At 42.4% G+C, this 20676-nt stretch overlaps 1 protein-coding gene and 1 long non-coding RNA gene across 2 annotated transcripts in view; one reads left to right on the top strand and one right to left on the bottom strand.

The window, feature by feature from the left end:
* The window catches only part of SLC9A9 (solute carrier family 9 member A9), a 408350-nt gene that overhangs the window by 135237 nt on the left and 252437 nt on the right, over nucleotides 1-20676 (top strand). The window contains exon 6 of the mRNA XM_075937666.1: nucleotides 5414-5519. Coding sequence (XP_075793781.1) covers nucleotides 5414-5519 — 106 coding nt within the window. The remainder of the gene's footprint in view (nucleotides 1-5413; nucleotides 5520-20676) is intronic.
* LOC142830769 (uncharacterized) overlaps nucleotides 1-20676 on the bottom strand; it is a 40012-nt gene that overhangs the window by 5626 nt on the left and 13710 nt on the right. The gene's annotated exons all lie outside the window — the stretch shown is intronic.

Below are 20676 nucleotides of genomic sequence, written 5' to 3'. Positions count from 1 at the left end.
GACACCAATATTTAAAAAGGGCTCTAGAGGCGATCCTGGCAATTACAGACCGGTAAGTCTAACTTCAGTACCGGGCAAATTAGTCGAAACAATAGTAAAGAATAAAATTGTGAGGCATGTAGAAGAACATAATTTGTTGGACAAAAGTCAACATGGTTTCTGTAAAGGGAAATCCTGTCTTACTAATCTATTAGAGTTCTTTGAAGGGGTTAACAAACATACAGACAAGGGGGATCCAGTATATATAGTATACTTAGATTTTCAAAAAGCCTTTGACAAGGTCCCTCACCAAAGGCTCTTGTGAAAATTATATGGCCATGGGATAAGAGGGAAGGTCTTTTCTTGGATTGAGAACTGGTTAAAAGACAGGAAACAAAGGGTAGGAATAAATAGTAAATTTTCAGAATGGAGAGGGGTAACTAGTGGTGTCCCCCAAGGGTCAGTCTGGGGACTAATCCTTTTCAACTTATTCATAAATGATCTGGAGAAAGGGATGAGCAGTGAGGTGGTAAAGTTTGTGGATGATACCAAACTGTTTAGGATAGTCAAGACAGAAGCAGACTGTGAGGGACTCCAACAAGATCTCACCAAACTGAGCAATTGGGCAACAAAATGGCAAATGAAATTTAATGTGGATAAGTGTAAAGTAATGCACATGGAGAAAAATAACCCCAACTATACGTACAGTATGATGGGGGCTAATTTGGCTACGACAAATCAGGAAAGAGATCTTGGAGTTATCATGGATAGTTCTCTGAAAACTTCCACACAGTGTGCAGCGGCGATCAAGAAGGCAAATAGGATGCTAGGAATTATTAAGAAAGGGATAGAAAGTAAGACCCAGAATATCTTACTGCCCCTGTATAAAACTATGGTACGCCCACATCTTGAATACTGTGTACAGATGTGGTCTCCTCACCTCAAAAAAGATATTTTGGCCTTGGAAAGGGTTCAGAAAAGGGCAACTAAAACGATTAAGGGTTTGGAACGGGTCCCATATGAAGAGAGGTTAAAGCAACTGGGACTTTTCAGTTTAGAAAAGAAGAGACTGAGGGGGGGGGATATGATAGTGGTGTAGAGAGGGCGGATAAAGAAAAGTTATTATTAGTTCCCATAATAGAAGAACTAGAGGACACCAAATAATATTAATGGGTTGCAGGTTTAAAACTAATAAAAGAAAGTTCTTCCTCACACAGCGTGTAGTCAACCTGTGGAACTCCTTGCCAGAGGAGGCTGTGAAAGCTAGGACTATAACAGAGTTTAAAGAGAAGCTAGATAATTTCATGGAGATTAGGTCCATAAAAGGCTATTAGCCAGGGGATAGAAATGGTGTCCCTGGCCACTGTTTGTCAGAGGCTGGAGAAGGATGGCAGGAGACAAATCGCTTGATCATTGTCTTCAGTCCACCCTTTCTGGGGCATCTGGTGCTGGCCACTATTGGCAGACAGGCTACTGGGCTAGATGGATCTTTGGTTTGACCCAGTACGGCTGTTCTTATGTTCTAACAACCTTCCTATGTGGAACTCAGGAGCAATTAGAAACACAGATGTGCAAGCTTGAAATCCCCACCTTGCCATGCAGTCATCAGCATCAGCTACTACATAGCTGTGGTTTTCAAGCCCAGAATAAGGGAATAGTTCTAGAAATCCACTTCTACCCTGAAGGAAATGAACAGACATTCAGTGCTCATTTACCTTGCTGGGCTTCTTCCTCATGTCAGCTCTCTTTTTGCAATCTCACAGCCAGTTGTTATAGGGGCCTCTCCTCTGTTTTTGGTACTAAACAAGCCTGCGCAGTGTTGGATCTGAAGTTCTAGAAACTCGTGGGGAGAAGCAGTGGAGTCAGAGTGGCACTGTGCAATTTAGGAAAGAACTCCAGGTCACTAGGGGCTTGTCACCACCTAAAATGCTACAGCAGCACAACTCCAGCACCGCAACTGCTCTGCTTCAGTGTAGACACCACCTATGCCTAGGGCAGAGGTTCTCCTATTGGTGCAAGCAATCCACCTCCCTAAGAGGCAGTAGCCTTGTACTGTCTACATGGGAATTTTGGCTTATCTAAATTGCTCAAGGATGTGGATTATTCACATAAGAAACAGAGCTGGGTTGATTTAATTTTCTAGTGTTATATATATTGGGGTAACTACGTGGGTTATTCACATCCCTAAGTAGTGTAGCTAGGTTAACACATTTTTTTTAGGGTAGACAACTCTTGAATGTTGTTGGAATTTTCCTCTCCCATCACTGGTCAGGGATTACTGGGAAATGCTGATCTGTGAAATTCATTCTATAGCCTTTGTCCATGGGCAGGGCATGCTGCAAAAAGGGTCTACTTAAATTCTGCCTTCTCTTCAGTTGTGGGAGAAACATTGAGAGAGCTGAATGAGCTAAGAAGTCTCTCCTAGAAGAAGGAGCAAGTCATTCATTATTTTGTTGATTTTCCTCATTATTTTCATGCATCTTAGCACTTTTGTCAGTAAAAGTTATGTTGCTCAGGGATGTGAAAAACACACTCCTAAGTGACGTAAGTTATAGCTACAACCGCTCGTTGGGGGTGGTTAAACTATGTCAACAAGAAAACTCCTCCTGTCAGCATAGAGTGTCTAGATTGGGATAGGTGTACCGCTTTAAGTTCTCCAAGTAGATATGGCCTTTGTGTCATATAACTAGACTTGGCGTCAGACTCCTTGGCTCTGATAACTTCTAGAAGTTTGGGGAAGAAAAGATACTTGAAAGGCAAACATTTTATTTGTTTTTCTGCAAATAACTTCATCAGTGTGGATCGTTGTTTGGTTTGGCCTGCCAAAGATATACATCTTTGTGTGGGACATTGGTTAATGTTTATTTTCCTTTCTCTTATTTCACAGTTTTTGCATTTAGGATCTTGCCAATAACTTAATATTGAAAGTGACAAATACTTGTTTTCACAGATATGGGAGACTGAATCATTTTCAGTGGAATAGGGCCTCAAGAATGATACTTCAAAGCTTCTGTGTTAATCTGGACCATGATATATAAAACCCCATAGGAAACCTGAACATCCAAATTGGGATTCTAAACTAATGCCTAGATTTCAAACACTCCTGCTGCTGAGCACCTGTTGGAAAAATCCTTTCAGCATTTGTTTCAGTTCTGCCAATAGTCTGTACATAAGGTTCAAAGCTCTGAAAAGAAAAGAAAAAACACCCACACAAAGCAAACATTGGTTTGGGAATCTTCAGTGTAAACATTCTCTTTTTCTGAAATGTCAGCTGGAATCCTGAACCCCTGGAGGCACTTCTAAAACTTCAGGATTCCTATGTCATGAAGATTTAGTCAATTGCACAATTATGTACTGGAATGAGCACCAGTGAAGCAAAGGCAGTGAGATACTGTGTCATTTTTCAAACATACAAATCATTTGGAAGTTTTATGTTACATTTCTAGTGGAAAGGGAAACCTTTGTTTGTTTTGTGAAAACAGGGAATTGGAACAGTAATACCGAGTGCATGTACGTTTTCATCCGTAGAACTCAAAGGGCTTTACAAAGTTGGGTCAGCATTATTATGCCCTGTTTACAGATGGGGAAACAGGAACACAAAGAGGCTAAGTGATTTATCCAACATCATCAGTTTCCTTTGGCCCTTCTCAAAATAGAAGTACAAGCTTTTAAGGGAAAATATGAAAATTAATGCTGTTAAAGTGCTTTATAAATATAAAAGAACTAGCTGGAGTTACCCAGTGTTGCTCGGTCCCGCTCCCCACTAGCTGATTCGCTTCCCCGCCCCTGCCAGCCCTACTTCCTGCCAGCCAGTTCTCCTCCTCCTGATCTCCCCTGGCCAGCACCACTCCCACTGGCTCCCCCTCCCCCAGTCTCCCCCGGGACAGCCCCCGATCATCCCACCAGCTTTGCTTCCCACTGGCCACACCTCCCCTGATCTCCCGCAGGCAGCCCCGCTACTCCAGCCTCCCCTCCAACCAGCTCTGCTTCCCGCTGGCCGCCCCTCCCCTGATTTCCCCCAGCCAGACCTGCTGTCCTCGATGCCCGCCCCCGACCAGCCCTGCTTTCCAGCCCCCCCTTCCTCCTGGCCAGCCCCGCTCCTTCCCGGCCGGTTCGTCCCTGCCCCCCCATCAAGTGTGGCCGTTTTTTGGGTTTTTTTAGACTACCTGGTAACCATAGCTGCGGGGGGCAGGGCGGATGCTTGAGCCGTTGTGCGTGTGGGGGTAGGGCAAGTCCCATATGGTGCTTTGGGGCCGCAGATGGAGGGCATGTGACCTAAGGTGGGCAGGGCTGCCTCTGCAGCGCTGCGCAGCGGATTATTTTTTATTTTTACAGGTTGATATTGAGCCCAATTGGGTCCAAAAGTACCTTAAAACCTTCTCCTGGAGGAAAGGTTATCCCATGCAAAGTTTGGTTGCGGTAGGTCTTATAGCGTCCAAGTTATTAGAGCACAAAAATACAAACATTCTCCATTAGATTAAGTGTCACAATCTACTTGGGTGATAGGTAAGTATTAGCATTGTCTTCTTCCTAGATAGATAAATTGGGGTTCAGACTGCCCAGGGGGTCCATGGGAAAGCCAGGATAGTCCCTGAGTCTCCTGACGTCTAGTTCTGTGGTATAGTCACAAGATCATTTCCCTGATATTAGGGGTAATTAAAGGTATAGTCTTAGGCTACGTCTACACTGGCCACAATTTCCGGAAAAGGGATGCAAATCAGGTAAGTCAGAATAGGGAAATCCGTGGGGGATTTAAATATCCCCCACGGATTTAAATAAACATGTCCGCCGCTCTTTTTCCGGTTTGGGGAAAAGCCGGAAAAAAAGCGTCTAGACTGGCGCAATCCTCCGGAATAAAGCCCTTATCTCTTATTCCTACCTTTGTAAAGCCCTTTGAGTTCTACGGATGAAAACGTGCATGCACTCGGGTGTGACCTGAGGTAGGAATAAGAGATACTCCGGAAAAGGGCTTTATTCCGGAGGATCGCGCCAGTCTAGACACTTTTTTTCCGGCTTTTCCCCAAGCCGGATAAAGAGCGGCGGACATGTTTATTTAAATCCGCGGGGGATATTTAAATCCCCCGCGGATTTCCTATCCTGACTTACCTGATTTGCATCCCTTTTCCGGAAATTGTGGCCAGTGTAGACGTAGCCTTAGTGTGTGTAAGACTGAAAGGTAACAGGGAAGGTGAGGGCATTTCTAGTTAATGTTAAGCAGCAAAACTCTTTAAGTTATTGCTGGGCTTTGGGAGCTGATGTGCTTAAATGTATCCCTTTTCTAATGTTTTTCACTCAAATAATGTGCAGACAGCCATGTGACATTGTTAGACATTAAAACATTCTGATAAAAATGCTTCCTCCACCCTTTAGCTCTTGAGTGATTCTAGAAATATGAAAATAACAAGCTTGCTTTTCTCTGTATGTTTCCTTCTAGTGACTGTTCTGGCTATTTTCCATGAGCTGCATGTGGATACAGATCTGTATACCCTCCTTTTTGGGGAAAGTGTCCTAAATGATGCTGTGGCTATAGTTCTGACATAGTAAGTACAAGCATTTGTAGTCTTTAAACACTGAAATAACTTTGAATTATCTTGTTAAATAGCTCTTGCCATACAAATATCTATGTAGAGTTTAAAGACTGCATTAAAGGATTAAACTTATGGAAATATAATTGTCACATTAAGCACCCAATTTCCAATATTAATGGGAGCTATTTATCTAAACTGCAATTATTGATAGTGAATACTCAGCCCAAAATATAATAAATGTTTTAAATGTGTATATTAAATCTGATATATATTTTATTCTACATAATGTGTCTGAATGGAGCTGAGTTACTGGATCCTGGAAACGTGGGAGGATTGCCAGATTGGAGGCAGAAACTCAGGACTAGAAGCTACTTGTTGGACCTCTCTGGTCCAGCACTGTTGGGAACTGACAGGTTCTGGACAAGGGAGTTTGCTGGACCAGGGGAGGCGTGGGCTCTCCCAGGAGTGCTGGCTTCCTGGCTGTCCCCTTTCCTATGTGTTGCCCTGCTCCTGGATCCCAGCAGTGGCCAGTGGGCTGTGCTCCCAGTTCAAGGGCTGTAGGACTGGCCAGGCTGGGCTTTGCTAACGACCCCTTGCTGGACTCCTAGCCAACAGCCACTGGCACTCTCTGGTCTAGGGTTGTCTAGTCCAGAAACATCCGTGGTCCTTCTGGACCAAGGATGTTGCTGGACCAGAGAGTCCCGGACCAAAGAGGTTTAACCGGTATCTCACACTCTGTTGTTCTGCAATCAGTTGCTTTCTAAGGCAAAGTCACAAAACAGAGAAGTGTAGTACTGCTTATCATTCTATTAAAACCAGCAGGCTTTCAGCCAGTATACATAAGATAATATTACAAAGCGCTTCTCAAATGATGGGTTTCATTTATCCTCAGTTTATAATTCCATATAAACACAAACCCTAACTACTGTGATTAGAAGCTTCCCAAGTTGGCTTCAACTGCTATGTATGGCGTAGCCCATCATTCTTTTTACCATTGTTAAAAAACCAGACTACCTCTCTGACTTCACACTCTGTATGCTCTCTTCCAATTTTCATAACGTTGCCAATTCAGACCTGATTTTCATCAGCATGCCAAAAGATCTTTCTCCCAAAGGACTATTTCCCTGCTAAATGTCTTCCTTGGATACTACAGTTGTTCAAAGAATGGAATTTTTTTTATATTGGGAAACATTTTCTCTCTCTTCATAGTCAAAAACCATTTAACTTTTTTTTCTAAAATTATCCAGAAATATTTAACTAGCAGTTAGTAGTCCTGGAAAATATGGAGTAGTTCAGAAATATTCCAGCAATCTTAGATATAACTCTCATTACCTACTAAGGATGTCAACATGTAGTTGACTACATGATGAACCGATAAGCCTGGGTTTATAGAATCATAGAATCACAGAGCTGGAAGAGACCTCAGGAGGTCATCAAGTCCAAGGCAGGACCAATCCCAACTAAACCAACCCAGCCAGGGCTTTGTCAAGCTGGAACTTAAAAACCTCTAGGGATGGAAAAACCTCTAGGGATGGCTATCCAATAAGTTTCTGGACTGCATTGGAGACAACTTTCTGTTTCAGAAGGTTGAAAAAGCTACCAGAGGAGAAGCTGTTCTGGATTTGATTTTAACAAATAGGGAGGAACTAGTTGAGAACTTGAAAGTGGAAGACAGAATGGGGGACAGTGATCATGAAATAACAGCGTTCATGATCTTAAGGAAAGGTAGAAGGGAGACCAGCACAATTGAGGTAATGGATTTCAGGAAGGCAGATTTTGATAAGCTCAGAGAACTTGTAGGTAAGATCCCATGGGAAGCAAGACAAAAGGGAAAAACAACTGAGGAGAGTTGGAAGTATTTCAAAGGGACGTTGTTAAGGGCCCAAAAGCAAACAATTCCACTGTATAGGAAAGATAGAAAATACGGCAAAAGACCAGCTTGGCTTAACAAGGAGATCTTGCATGATCTCAAAATAAAAAAGGAGTCCTATAAAAAATGAAAACTAGGACAAATAACAAGGGATGAATATAGGCAAGCAACACGGGAATGCAGGGGCAAGATTAGAAAGGCAAAGGCACAAAATGAGATCAAACTAGCTACAGGCATAAAGGGAAACAAGAAGACCTTTTATAAATACATTAGAAGCAAGAGGAAGACCAAGGACAGGGTAGACCCACTGCTCAGTGAGGAGGGAGAAGCAGTAACAGGAAACTTGGAAATGGCGGAGATGCTCAATGACTTCTTTGTTTCGGTCTTCACTGAGAAGTCTGGAGGTGTGCCTAACATAGTGAATACAAGCAGAGAGAGGGTAAGTTTACAAGATAGGATACACAAAGAACAAGTTAAAAATCACTTAGGAAAGTTAGATGCCAGCAAGTCACCAGGTCCTGATGAAATGCATCCCAGGATACTCAAGGAGCTGATAGAGGAGGTATCTGAGCCTTTAGCTATGATCTTTGAAAAATCATGGAAGACAGGGGAGATTCCAGAAGACTGGAAAAGGGCAAATATTGTGCCCATCTATAAAAAGGGGAATAAGAACAACCCAGGAAACTACAGACCGGTCAGTTTAATGTCTGTCCCAGGGAAGATAATGGAGCGGGTAATTAAGGAAATCATATTCAAGCACTTGGAAGGTAATAAAGTAATAGGGAATAGCCAGCATGGGTTTGTGAAGAACAAGTCATGCCAAACTAATCTGATAGCTTTCTTTGATAGGATAACAAGCCTTGTGGATAAGGGAGAAGCGGTGGATGTCATATACCTAGACTTTAGTAAGGCATTTGATACAGTCTCGCATGATATTCTTATTGATAAACTAGGCAAATATAACTTAGATAGGGCCACGATAAGGTGGGTGCATAATTGGCTGGATAACCGTAGTCAGAGAGTTGTTGTTAATGGTGCTAAATCCTGCTGGAAAGGGATAACAAGTGGAGTTCCGCAAGGGTCTGTTTTGGGACCCGTACTGTTCAATATCTTCATCAATGATGTAGATATTGGGATAGAGAGTACGCTTATTAAGTTTGCAGATGATACCAAACTGGGTGGGGTTGCAACTTCTTTGGAGGATAGGGACATAATTCAAAATGACTTTAGCAAGTTAGAGAAATGGTCAGAGGTAAACAGGATGAAGTTTAATAAAGAGAAATGCAAAGTGCTCCACTTAGGAAGGAACAATCAGTTCCATACATACAAGATGGGAAGCGACTGTCTAGGAAGGAGCATGGCGGAAAGAGATCTAGGGGTCATAGTGGACCACAAGTTGAATATGAGTCAACAGTGTGATGCTGCTGCAAAAAAAAGCAAATATGATTCTAGGTTGTATCAACAGGTGTGTTGTAAGCAAAACTCATGAAGTCATTCTGCCACTCTACTCTGCACTAGTTAGGCCTCAGCTGGAGTACTGTGTCCAGTTCTGGGCGCCACATTTCAAGAAAGATGTGGAGAAATTGGAAAGGGTACAGAGAAGAGCGACAAGAATGATTAAAGGTCTAGAGAACATGACCTATGAAGCCAGGCTTCATGAACTGGGCTTGTTTAGTTTGGAAAAAAGAAGATTAAGGGGGGACATGATAGCGGTTTTCAAATATCTAAAAGGGTGTCACAAGGAGGAAGGAGAAAATTTGTTCCTCTTGGTTTCTGAGGACAGGACAAGGAGTAATGGGCTTAAAGTGCAGCAGGGGAGGTTTAGATTGGACATTAGGAAAAAATTCCTAACTGTCAGGGTGGTCAAATATTGGAATAAATTGCCAAGGGAGGTGGTGGAATCTCCCTCTCTGGAGATATTTAAGAACAGGTTAGATAGACATCTGTCAGGGATGGTGTAGACAGAGCTTGGTCCTGCCTTGAGGGCGGGGGGCTGGACTCGATGACCTCTTGAGGTCCCTTCCAGTCCTATGATTCTATGATTCTATGGAGATTCCACCACTTCCCTAGGTAACCCATTCCAGTGCTTCACCACTCTCCTAGTGAAATAGTTTTCCCTGATATCCAACCTAGACCTTTCCCACTGTAACTTAATCCTTTCAGCTACATGCATTCCTCCACCCCTTTGCTGCCTCTGTATCAGAGGAAGCAAGAGGGGAACGGGAGCTAGTGCACATGAGCTGGCCTCTGTTTGTGGGGAACTCAGACCCTCCATGTTCAGGGGCTGCTGTTGCAGACCAGTATGTGTCCAGTGTTCTCCTGGCCTCCCTCCCAGGGACCCCCCCCCCCCGACACCCTGTGCTGCTGCCTCTCTATCAGCAGCAGCGTGGGACAGCAAGCCAACAGTCTGCATGGGGAGCTGGTTTTTAAACTGGCTTTCCTGGTGGACCAGCTCCCACCTGCCACCCCATGCTGCTGCTGCAGATAGAGAGGCAGCAGTACAGGATGTCAGGGGGGCTCCCTGGGAGGGGGGCCAGGAGTGCACTTGCTGCCAGCCCCACCCCCAGGGACTATTAAATAGTCATGTAACCACTAAGATTTCATGTGGTTACATGACTATTCAATTACCCGATATCTAACATCCCTACTACATACTCTAGCTATATTAAAATATGAAAATAACTAACGAGTGAACAAGGCTCCAGTGCAGGAAAGCAATCCTATTCTGGAATGCAATTTGGCATGTACATAACTTGTATTGGAGTCAACATAAGTTATGCTAATATTGAAAGGTAAGCAAGGATAAAACTAAGCACATGTATACATCCTTCTTGAGACTATCTATAATGCAGCCACCTCTGGGATGGGAAACAGCAGCTGTTTGAGAGTACCAAGCGATATTACTCAGAAGCGCTTTAAGGACAAGAATTTAAGTTGTAAAGTGAGTTTTGGTAAACAGTACATCATGATCCCTTGTTGTGACAACTTATTTTCACAGTCAATAGATAATTCTCGCAAGATATATAAGATTAGCATTAACACTCTTACTAAACTGTTTTTTGTCTAACTACTACTCCTCTTACATTCACTTACATTTAAGCCTTGCTATTGTTTTCAGAGCAAGAGAAACATTTCCCTCTACTATCAAGGATGGGAGAAAAGAATCTGACAATTCTATGTAGCAAACACCTCACATTCAGTAAATTCAGTCAGAACGTGTAACTAACAGAATAGATATTGTATCAGAACACAAAATGGAAAGGGAAATTGAAATCACAGTTTAGAAAAACTGAAAGAACTGTCACAAAATAAAAGTACACAGTTAAAATAGGAATTTAATGTATTAATCAAAAATATAAGAAATGGATAGAAGGTAAAGTCTGTTTTTTTCCCCTCTGATTTCTATTTTATTTGAGCAGAGCTAGTGCAGGTTTTCCTAAAATAGCCATGCAACTCTTAAACATAGAAGCAACTAAAACAACAAAAACAAACAAACAAAAGCCAGGTATGTAAAATATCATTCATTTTCAGCAGTTAGGCTGCCAAATCACATCCGCCTGTTCAAAAGTCAAACTCAGAGGAACCACTGAACGACAACACAGATCTCAAAAGCCCAGCAATATTGTATGATCCACAAGTCAGGAGTTTCTAACATTTTTTCTTTTCCCTGTACACAAATACAGGTCATAGGGTTTAGTCCAACAATCTGCAAGTGGAGATTGAAGACAGGTAGGAGTATGTTTGCCGTAAACACAGCTTTTTCCTCACAGCTTTTTCATGCATTTTTCTCTGTTTCTGATAGATTGTAACTCTTATCTCTGTAGGAGGATCTGTTTATATTAGGCAAGCTATTTTTTTTTGTATATTTTCAGTAGTGGAATTTTCATCAGTGTACGGAAAAACCTCCACTTCTATATTAGATGAGTTTGAAAAGAATCTGGAAAATGTTTAATTTCTAGCTGGAATAACGAGTTGTAGTACCAGTTGCGTAAACCTCAGCCCGCTCATGACCTTCTTTCTGCAGCTTTTAAGTAAAGATATAATGCTGATGAAGTCAAACTCAGTGAGTTAGTAGACCATTCAATCAAACAACTTCCTTTGGGTTGGGTGCAGAAGGATTGTGTTCTAGTATCAAGAAAGTCCAGCAACTTTCATGCTATGGCACAGACACCATTTTATTTATACTTTTTTAAAGTGTTACTCAAAAGTTGCCGTCAATGTGATGCTGTAAAATGAGGTTATAACTAGACTGTCTGGGAAATATTTAAAAATTTGAAGTTCTATACGCAGGAAAGTAGTACAGATCAGTGGTACTAATACCGTGCTGTGCTTGTTCATATGTTATTTAATGATAAAGAGAAGGAAGAGTGAAAGAAAAGCTGAAAAAGGTGTTTTGCCAGACAGATGAAGAAATCCTAAGCAAATGTCAGCAATGATGACTCATTTTAAATTGTAAGGGAGATCTTGTATTTATGTATCCTGGCTCTTATCCCAGAGGAGTCCATTTGCAGGGTAGGTTGGAAGGAGAGAGGGAAGGTTGAGTGTTCCACCAGCCCCGTTTCACCCACTCATGGAAAATAACTACTGTAGAAGACAACAAAGATGTAACTGTTAAAAATTAATATGTTTGAACCTGTTTTACATCGAGGCTTTAAGCTTTGGCAGAATAATCTACTGTAGCTAAAAAAGCCCCAAATTGCCAAATTGGTTTTTCCAGACTAATTATTAGAAATTAACATTCCAAAGACACACATGAGATGATTGAACATTTCTTTCCTTACCCATGCAAGTATATGTGACGGCTTATACTAGCAATCAGGTATGCCCTGGGCTCCTTGTTTTTCAGGAAATTAACTATGCTTCGTAGCCATGAGTATTAGTTGTCTGTCCTCATATGAAGACCTTATAAAATATTCACAACAAAGCACATATGATATTCATTGGTATATCTGTCTCCTTTTCTGTGTTTATTTACAGTGGTTTTTAATGTATGGAGATAATTTATATGTGGCCTACCCCTAGTCTCTGTCTTCAGATAGCTTCTAAATAATAATACAGTTGATTCTGGATGATAAATGATTGGAATTTTGTACACAAGGAGCAAGATATTTCCAATCATACCTTCATGACATTTTAAGGAAGGAAATATTTTTCATAAGGTTAGACAGTTATCTGTGTCATTTCTTCCACAACTCCTAGAGAGACAGAATATTATCCTTCTTGAAAATCATGCTACACTTCCTCTTGTAGCTCTATGTCAAACAAGCTAACAAATACGAAGACTATTTTTCCTTTGATTATTATCCAGGAATTTCTGGTGTATGCAATCGCCCATTTTGGTCAATTTAATATTTATAGGCTTTTAAAAATAGTAAATTTCATTATTTCAGCCATTTAAATCTGAAATGTCACAGTGTTGTAATTGTAGGGGTCCTGACATAAGAAGAAATTGTGAGTAGAAGCAAGTTTATTGTGAGTGTGTGTGTCGGGGGTGAGGGACTGTAGCACTGTTACCCTCACTTCTGCGCTGCTGCTGCTGGTGGCACTGCCTTCAGAGGTGGTTCCTCTGGAGGGCCAGCTCTGAAGGCAGTACAGAATTAAAGCAATACCACAACTCCCCAAAATAATAGTTCCCCCCTGCTTCCCTGCAACTCCCTTTTGGGACAGGCCCCTCAATTTGACAAATACGGATCTTCCCTGTGAAATCTGTATAGTATAGGGTAAAAGCACACAAAAGACCAGATTTCATGGGGGGAAGACCAGATTTCACAGTCCATGACATGTTTTTCATGGCCATGAATTTGCTAGGGCCTTTTTTAAAGGTTCAAAATTATGAGATTTTTACCACAAAAGGTAACTTATGCCTCCTGTGTCAGTTTTCAGACTGTCTTACAGAGTAACAAAAACAAAACACACATTGAGTTCGAGGTCCGAAAGTCATAAAAGCCACTATTTTTTTTAGCTGCCAACTTAACAAGTTCCAACCTTTGGAATTCTCTGCCAGGGGATGCTGTAAAGACCAAAAGTATAATTGGGTTGAAAAAAGAATTAGGTACATTTCTGGAAGAGAGGTTCATCAATTTCTGTTAGCCAAAATGTTCAGGGACATAACACCATGCTTGGGATATCTCTAAATCTCTGATTGCTAGAAGCTGGAACTAGAGAAAATGTGATGGATCACTTGATCAATTGCCCTATTCTGTTTACTCCCTCTGAATTATCTGGCCCCAGCCACTGTTGGAAGACAGGATAATGGGTAGGTGGACCTTTAGATAGATGGATCCAGTATGGCTATACTTATGTTATGAACCCTCCTGGGATCCTATTTCCTTAACCTTATAAGGGTCCTCCTGTCCTCTTAGTCAACCTTAAGGGATAAATCTGATCAGTTAACTAGAGGGACTATCTAGTCATTCATACTACAAGGATACAACAGCACTCATTCTTTTTTCTCCCTTTAACAGATTTCAGTCCCCTGAATAATTCTTGTTTTTACAGGTTGCACCTCCCACAACCGACTCTGTGGTCTGGTAGGACCATGGATGTTCCTGGACCAGAGAGCACTGGATCCGAGATCCTAGTGGCAGGAGGGCTGGCAGGATGGGCAGGCTGTTTCCCAAGCTCTCCCAGGGGTGGGGATGAGGAGCATTGGGAAGCATGGCTCTGCTCACAGCCTCTCTCCTTCCACAGGGCAAAGCAGGGCACCTGCCTGCCCCCTCCGAGCCCACAGGGCTGACAGGTCCCCTGAAACTGCTGCTACCTGCCTGGATCTGGCACCGCTTTGGCTCTGGGCTGCAGCAGCAAGAAGGCAGTGCGGACTTGCTGGCAGGTGACATTGGGCTGGCCTCAGCCCCACAGATGGAGCGTGGCCAGCAGACCAGGCATAGGGAGTCCCCAGCCGTCCTCTCTGGCCTGGGGATTACAGCCTCCTGCAGGCATGGATCACCACCTGGGCTCAGAATAACCAGCTCCCCAACTCGCGCAGGCAAGGCCCTCTTGGGCACTCCTGGTCAGACGGCTGCAGCTGGGCTACCCCAGGACCAGAAACACTGGCATTGGGGCTGGTGTCCAGCATCCCAGCCAGGAGCAGGGCCCTTAGCAATGGGGCTGGGATCTGCAGCAGCCCAGGCAGGGCTGGGGCCAGCAGCAGTGGGGCTAGCTGGGATGGAAGCAGAGCCGGCAGCAGGGAGGGATGGTGGGCTGGAGGCCAGGGGCAGGGGATCTCCCGTGGTCTGTCACATTTCCTCGTTTGTCAGTTCCCATCGTCTGTCAAATTCTCGTGAGGGTGCTGGACATAAAGGTCTATAGTAACATAAATGTGAATAGAGCTTAATATATTAATAAAATATCCTGTCTGTGTATGAAGAAGTTTACAGTCTAAGGGCCAGATTCTAAAATCCTTAATTTAGCAAAATTCCCACTGTCTACACACATTGTGTGATTGAGTATGTAGTATATGGTTGAAACTTTATGCATGTATAGAGAGTGTTGTCAAATCCCATGAGAAAAAGAAGAAATAGAAGCATGAAGCAGCAAGATAGTGCCATTGCTTTGGATGTTAGGCATGCATCTTGAAGTAAACATCTTATTTTAATCTTCATCCTTCTTCCACTGTCTTTTCTTTGTACCATCTTTCACTCTCTGAAGTGAACGCACTGCAAGATTAAGTTTGCAAGGTTTGTGTTCTCTGCTAACACAAATATCTTAGCAAAACATTACCCAAGAGATATGTTCCATCTACCAATGAAAGCCAATGTGTGGTACCTTCCATTGACATTCATTGATGGTATTTGTTTCAGGCTTTCAGGAATCCTATTTTTACCAGGGAAAACAGGCCTGGGCAAATATATAACATTGCATTGTTGTTTGTTTTATCTGAAAATTCTGCCTTGGTAGGAGAGTAAAGGAACCTGTTCATTTTCTGCAGAAACATAATGGTTTTTTTATGAAGTTGTACATTTTTACCATGTAGCTTGTAATGATGAAAATCTCATTTCCAAAGCTCCTGTCTTACATTATGTCTTCCAAGTCCATTTTTCAAAATTTGACTGCAGAATTTGACAATATTTCTATCCCATGGGTAATAAATGAGGTGTTGTTATATATCACACTCCTTTTAATATATAAGAGTCTGAAATGTATGGGAAATAATTTGCAGATTGCTGATCTTCTCATTTTTTCTGAGTCATCTCCCATCAGGCAAGAAATGGTAACCCCCCAAAGGAGAAATGTCAACTTCTTAGTACATGCCATTAGCAATGGCTCACAATATTGAGAGTCTATAGTATGGGGAAAAGAGGTGGCAAATATACACAGCTTTATCTATGATTAACAGATAACTTACCCAAAATATAAGCAGATTTCCTTTTTCTTTAATTTTTTTTGTTGAAACTTTACATTCATGGTTCCCTCTGAGTCCTTCAAAGTCATAAAAATACATCCAATGGGCATACTTCTCCTCATATAGTAAGCAGATGCCATGTTCAAGCCATTTCTTCTTGACATGAGTTCAATGGAATCACCTATAGGATTTTCTAAATTCACACAGGGCAAATAAGGAAGCCCTAATATTCAAAACTGGGATCTGCTTTCAGCAAGGAAGGACAATACAGTCAGTGTTCAGTTTGTGTTGCATAGGCATAATCTATGGCAGGGCTACTCAACACGCGGCCCGCGGAGCAGTTTGGATTTACACAGGGCGCAACACGTGGCCCATAGGTGGGATCCTTTGAACATGAAACATGCTCCACAATTGCAAGGCGTCTCCCAGGAGGGGTGAGCACTGAAAAATGCAAGTAGATGGGTTGGCTGGAATAGAGGGGTACAAGGTGCCAGGAGCACTGGAGCATTGTGGGAAGTGCTGGCTGCTTAGCCTTGTGGGCAGAGCCTGAGAGGTGTTGACTGGCTTTCACTGGCTGCATTTGGGTCCAGCACCACGACTTAAGGCTTCATCTTTGTATTCATACCCGGCAGTGTGAAAGAAACTATTTGCATCAATGTACAACCACACTTAAGTTGCGGTCCTCTGCATGTGCTGTGAGTATCAATGTGGCCCTCAGGGCTTCTGAAGTTGAGTAGCCCTGATCTATGGCAATAGGTCTCAAGTGGTTGTTCATGGAATGGTTTTGGGCAGTCCACAGAGCTGCTTTTAACACATTGTTGATACATTACCAGTAGATGCAATGATGATATTTCCTCATAATTTTAGCTCAGCCCAGAACAGTTTTAGGAATATTAAAAACTCTTTTAACCAACTAAACTTAACATATATAAGTAAAGAAATAAGGGACTTCTTAGGCTACATCTAGACTGCACTCCTTTTTCAACAGAGGCTTTGTTGATAGTATCTGTCGACAAAGCCTTTGTCGAAAAAGAGCATTTAGATTACATTATGTGCATCGAAAAATCGATCCACTTTTTAAAAAAAGAGTATCCAGACTGCCGGATGCTCTGTCGACAAAAGAAGGCACCCGGAAGTGTTTCTGGCCGGGCATGGGGGCAGCCTTTATTTCCAGGTGCTGCTGCCTGCCCTTTGCAGAGACGCGTGCTTAAAGGGATCCCTGTAGACAGCCGTTGCTCTGCTCCTGTTTCTGGCTTGCCTAACGCCTAGAAGGAAAGCAAAGCTGTTGCAGTGCTTGCTCTGGTTGCCCTGCTTCCTCGGACATCACAGCAGTTTATTGGCAGGGGTTTTTTTTTCTGCTTTTATTTGGCCATGGAGCCTGAGCTGCCCCTGGGCAGGCGATGGTCCCACGCTGCCATACTGCTGCATCTGCATTACTCTGTCATGAATCTCCTGCTTCATATGGACCTGGACCACACCACGCGGCAGTTTTGTCGATGGCGGTAAACCTCATTCTAAGAAGAATAATGCCTTTTGTCGACAAAGTTCTGTTGACAGAAGGTGTTATTTCATCTACACTGTCCTTTGCGTCTACACTGTCATGTCAACAAAGTGGCTTGCTTTGTCGACAGAATTGGATGTAGTCTAGACACTCTTTGTCGACAGAAGCTTTGTCTACAGTATCTCTCAACAAAGCCTCTGTTGACAAAAGCCTGTAGTCTAGATGTACCCTGCGTCCACACACGGCTTTTGTTGACAGATCTCTGTCGACAAAGGCATTCTTCCTCGTAAAGGGAGGTTTACCGCTGTCAACAAAACTGCCGCGTTCTGTCAACTTATTGTCAACAGAACACGGTGGTAGTGTAGACGCAAGTATAGTTTTGTCGACAAAAGACCACTTTTGTCTACAAAACCCTGTAGTCTAGACACACCCTTAGACACTGCATGGCTACTTCAAGTATGGTGGGGTTGACTATTACTTTGGTGTAAATTCTACCATTATATTCCTGGACACCTCTAAAGTGAAAGGGGAAGCAAGCACAAGAGACCAAACTGAAAAAGTATAGTTGGAAGCTAAAGACATTCTGATAGCAAACCAAAAGGTAAACTGGAAAGTCACCTAACAAGATTAAAGAAAGGTGGTCAAGCAATGAGGGGAAATTTAGTTCTAATGTGTATAATGTCCACTTGGTGTGTACTGTGAGAGAACAAATAGAAACACCCAATTTACCTCCTCTAAAGGTTTGATCTATTGGCCACTGAACACCTTGGAAGTCTTTCCATTGACGTCAGTGAGTGCAGGATCAGGGTCTTAACTAGAACTGATTTGAAAATTCTCCAATACAATTTTCCTGGAAACCCAAGTGTGGAGAGTGTTTTGAGCCTGGTGAGTCATTGCAAGTAACTGTTTGTGAGTCGTAAGGATCCAGCCAGTACACAATCTAATTAGGTGACCCCTCCTTTGCCCCCCCCCCCAAAAGCATATAGGTTCCTAAAGTAAGCCACAACTCCAGTTTGCTTAGCGTTGCTACGGTGTTGGAGATGCTCCCTCCTACCTTTTTCTAGCAGACTGTGCCTTTTTCTTCTGCTCCTGCAGAAGCAATGGCTGATCCAGCTGGGATTGGAGCTAGATCTCCCAGGGTATCCTGGCTCCTAATTCCTCTTTATCCCTTTGGCAAGCTAAAAGGGAGCTGGGAGCAATGGCTCCCAATTACCCTTTTTGGAGTGAACAGTTGTGATTTTTCTAAATGATTTTTATGCTGTTTCGTGGAGAATTTTGAACTGTTTGGCATTTGTTGCAAACAAAATAAAAGACTATTTTCAAAATTCCAAAATCCTCTGCAAAACGGAATTACCACTTGCCAGCAGCTCTCTTCTTAACCATTCACTACAGTTCATACCTCTGTTATGTCACTTCTATTTATCTTTTGTATAAACAAAACAGCTCCAATCTTTTCATTCTATTCTACATGAAAAGTTTTCCAGATTTTAAATTCGTTTCCTGATTCACCTCTGGCCCTCTTCTATTCTTGCTAATTCTTTTTTGAAAGCAGGTGATCAGAGCTCAACTCAGTATTCCTGGGAAAGCCATATCAAGATACGTCTAGACTACAGAGCTTTTCTAGAAAAGTTCTGCCGCATTCCAGGAATGCGTCTGCTTTTCCAAAAAAAAAAATGTTTCTAACTATAGCTGCAGAAGAATATGGAAGAATATGGAAACATTTTGGAAAAGCAGACACATTTTTTTGGCATCCCTGTAAACTTCATTCTACAAGGAAGAAGGGATGTTCCAAAAGAGGGTTTTTTTCCAACATTTGGCAACCATGTAGACAAGCCAAATGTCAGAAAAGCCTCTTTCAGAAGAAAAGTGGAAAAAGATAGGCAAATTGCGGTTCACACATTGGGCTCGTCTACACTGGCCCCTTTTCTGGACGGGGCATGTAAATTTCACCTATCATAGTAGGGAAATCCGCGGGGGATTTAAATATCCCCCGCGGCATTTAAATAAAAATGTCCGCCGCTTTTTTCCGGCTTTTAAAAAAGCCGGAAAAGAGCGTCTACACTGGCCCCCGATCCTCCGGAAAAAGCACCCTTTTCCGGAGGCTCTTATTCCTACTTTGAATAACAGCTGTTATTCTGAAATAACTATGCAAGCGTCCACACAGTAATTCTGTTATTTTGAAATAACAGAAATAACTTTGAAGTAGGAATAAGAGCCTCCGGAAAAGGGCGCTTTTTCCGGAGGATCGGGGCCAGTGTAGACGCTCTTTTCCGGCTTTTTTAAAAGCCGGAAAAAAGCGGCGGACATTTTTATTTAAATGCCGCGGGGGATATTTAAATCCCCCGCGGATTTCCCTACTACGATAGGTGAAATTTACATGCCCCTTCCGGAAAAGGGGCCAGTGTAGACGTAGCCATTGTGTATCCTTTTCCAGCTTTTCTTTGTAGTGTAGACACAGCTTCAGTGACTTATATGATGACATGATAATATGCATATTATTATTGACTATCTCATTCTCACAACATCCCAGAATTTTGTTAGGCCTTTTACACTGCACAGTTATTTCAGAATAAGCTTTTCTGGAATAGTTATTCCAAAATAGCTTATTTTGAAATAGAAGGTCTACATTGCAGGGAAGCCTCAAAATTAGTCCGAAGCAGGCTTCCCTAATGTAGATGTGCTATCTCAGTTTAGAGCCCCAGGAGGAATAACCTGGTGAGGGTCTATTTCGAAATAGCAGATGTGGAGTGTCTACACAGCCTCTATTCCAAAATAACTATTTCTGAATAGGCATTATTCTTCATAGAATGAGGTTTACAGAAGTAGGAATAAGCCATCCATTATTTCAAAGTTATTTCAAAATAACAGAATTACTGTGTGGACGCTTGCATAGTTATTTCAGAATAACAGCTGTTATTCCGAAATTACTTTGCTGTGTAGACACACCCTTACATTGCCATTTGAATTCCTCTGAAGTTTCTCACAATCTTCCCCAGTCTTGACTAACTTAATTAATTTTGTGTCATCTGCAGATGTTGTCCTCTCACTGTTAACCCCTTTCCAGATCATTAATAAATGTCCTTAATAATACTGGTCCAAGAGTTGATCATTAGAACATTCCACAAATAAACTATTTCTTTATTTGTCTTAGAATCATAGAATCATAGAACTGGAAGAGACCTCAGAAGGTCATCAAATCCAGCCCCCTGCTCTAGGCAGGATGAATTCCAACTAAATCACCCCGGCCAGGGCTTTGTCAAGCCGAGATTTAAACACGTCTAGGGATGGAGACTCCACTACTTCCCTAGGTAACCCATTCCAGTGCTTCACCACCCTCCTAGTGAAATAGTTTTTCCTAATATCCAACCTGGACTTCTCCCACCACAACTTGAGACCATTGCTCCTTGTTCTACCATCTGTCACTACTGAGAACAGCCTCTCTCCATCCTCTTTGAAA

The sequence above is a fragment of the Pelodiscus sinensis genome, chromosome 10, assembly GCF_049634645.1.
Source record: "Pelodiscus sinensis isolate JC-2024 chromosome 10, ASM4963464v1, whole genome shotgun sequence".
Classification (NCBI taxonomy): domain Eukaryota; kingdom Metazoa; phylum Chordata; order Testudines; family Trionychidae; genus Pelodiscus; species Pelodiscus sinensis.
Note: the sequence above shows the minus strand (reverse complement) of the source record. Positions and strands in the feature narration are given on the sequence as shown.